General features: G+C 47.0%; 1 protein-coding gene across 1 annotated transcript in view; it reads left to right on the top strand.

Annotated features, from left to right (window-relative positions):
• Positions 1 to 659: 659 nt before the first annotated feature.
• LOC119594244 (frizzled-1-like) overlaps positions 660 to 904 on the top strand; it is a gene marked incomplete in the record, with an annotated part of 23,983 nt that continues 23,738 nt past the window's right edge. Inside the window, 1 exon segment of the mRNA XM_037943313.1 lies at positions 660 to 903. Within this exon segment, the coding sequence (XP_037799241.1) occupies positions 841 to 903 (63 nt within the window).

Genomic DNA, 904 nt, shown 5'->3' with positions numbered 1-904 from the left:
TGCAACATTCAGCGATGTGGCTTCCGAGCTTTTGGAAATTGTATATATTAAAGAGAAAGACCAAAGTTAAAAGGAGGACCTTTGTGCACTCAGAATTTCAATGAAAGTTTTCTCCCATAAAAAAATAACAGATAAAAGAAAAGGATTCTTGAAAACCGACAGACAATATGTACTATTATTTGACTACAGTATGTGAAGGTTTAGCATTTAATCATTTTTTTTTTTTTTTTGAGGGGGGGGCGTTTCTTCTCCTCCGTCCTCTTCCCTCCACGAAGGAGATGAGGAAGAAGAGAAAATTCCAAGAAAAGGAAACAGGATGTTCCTTCCATAATTTGAGTCTGGCGCCACGAGCCCCTTTGTAAGGCGGGATCCCATTGGCTGGCCGCATCCCGCGTCGGCGCGAGCATCCAATGGGAGACGAGGGGGTGACACCGCGGACATTTTTCGCTTTATATTAGTCACTTCGAATATAAAACCGATGGGTGTTATTTCGTTTTATTCTGGGGCGTCTCGGTGGATTGTGCGGTAAATCCGAAAGGTATAAGGGGTGCCTTACGTAAGCCGGAATGTCTGTAATATGAGCGACGTAAGCGGCGGCGTGGCAACCGGCCGCTCGCGCTCTCAGAAAATAACAAGAGCAAATTCAGTTGTCTAACGACCTTTGTGACGGGAGGATACGCTGTCCTCCAGTGCCGAAGAGTGTGTGGTTTCCTTACTACTTCGTATAATGTGAGAAATATTTGATAAATCTAAATGCTTTAAAGGAGTGAGAATAGTGGCCTGGCTTCGAAGGAATCGAAGGCGCGTGTAGAGCGAGATATTTGAGCAGGAATTCACAGCATGGCGAAGTGCATCGGCGTCCGGAGGCGGTCGCTGCGCCCGCGGGCCCCGCCCTCCGAGCCGT

Source organism: Penaeus monodon, chromosome 33 (genome assembly GCF_015228065.2).
Source record: "Penaeus monodon isolate SGIC_2016 chromosome 33, NSTDA_Pmon_1, whole genome shotgun sequence".
NCBI lineage: Eukaryota > Metazoa > Arthropoda > Malacostraca > Decapoda > Penaeidae > Penaeus > Penaeus monodon.
Note: the sequence above shows the minus strand (reverse complement) of the source record. Positions and strands in the feature narration are given on the sequence as shown.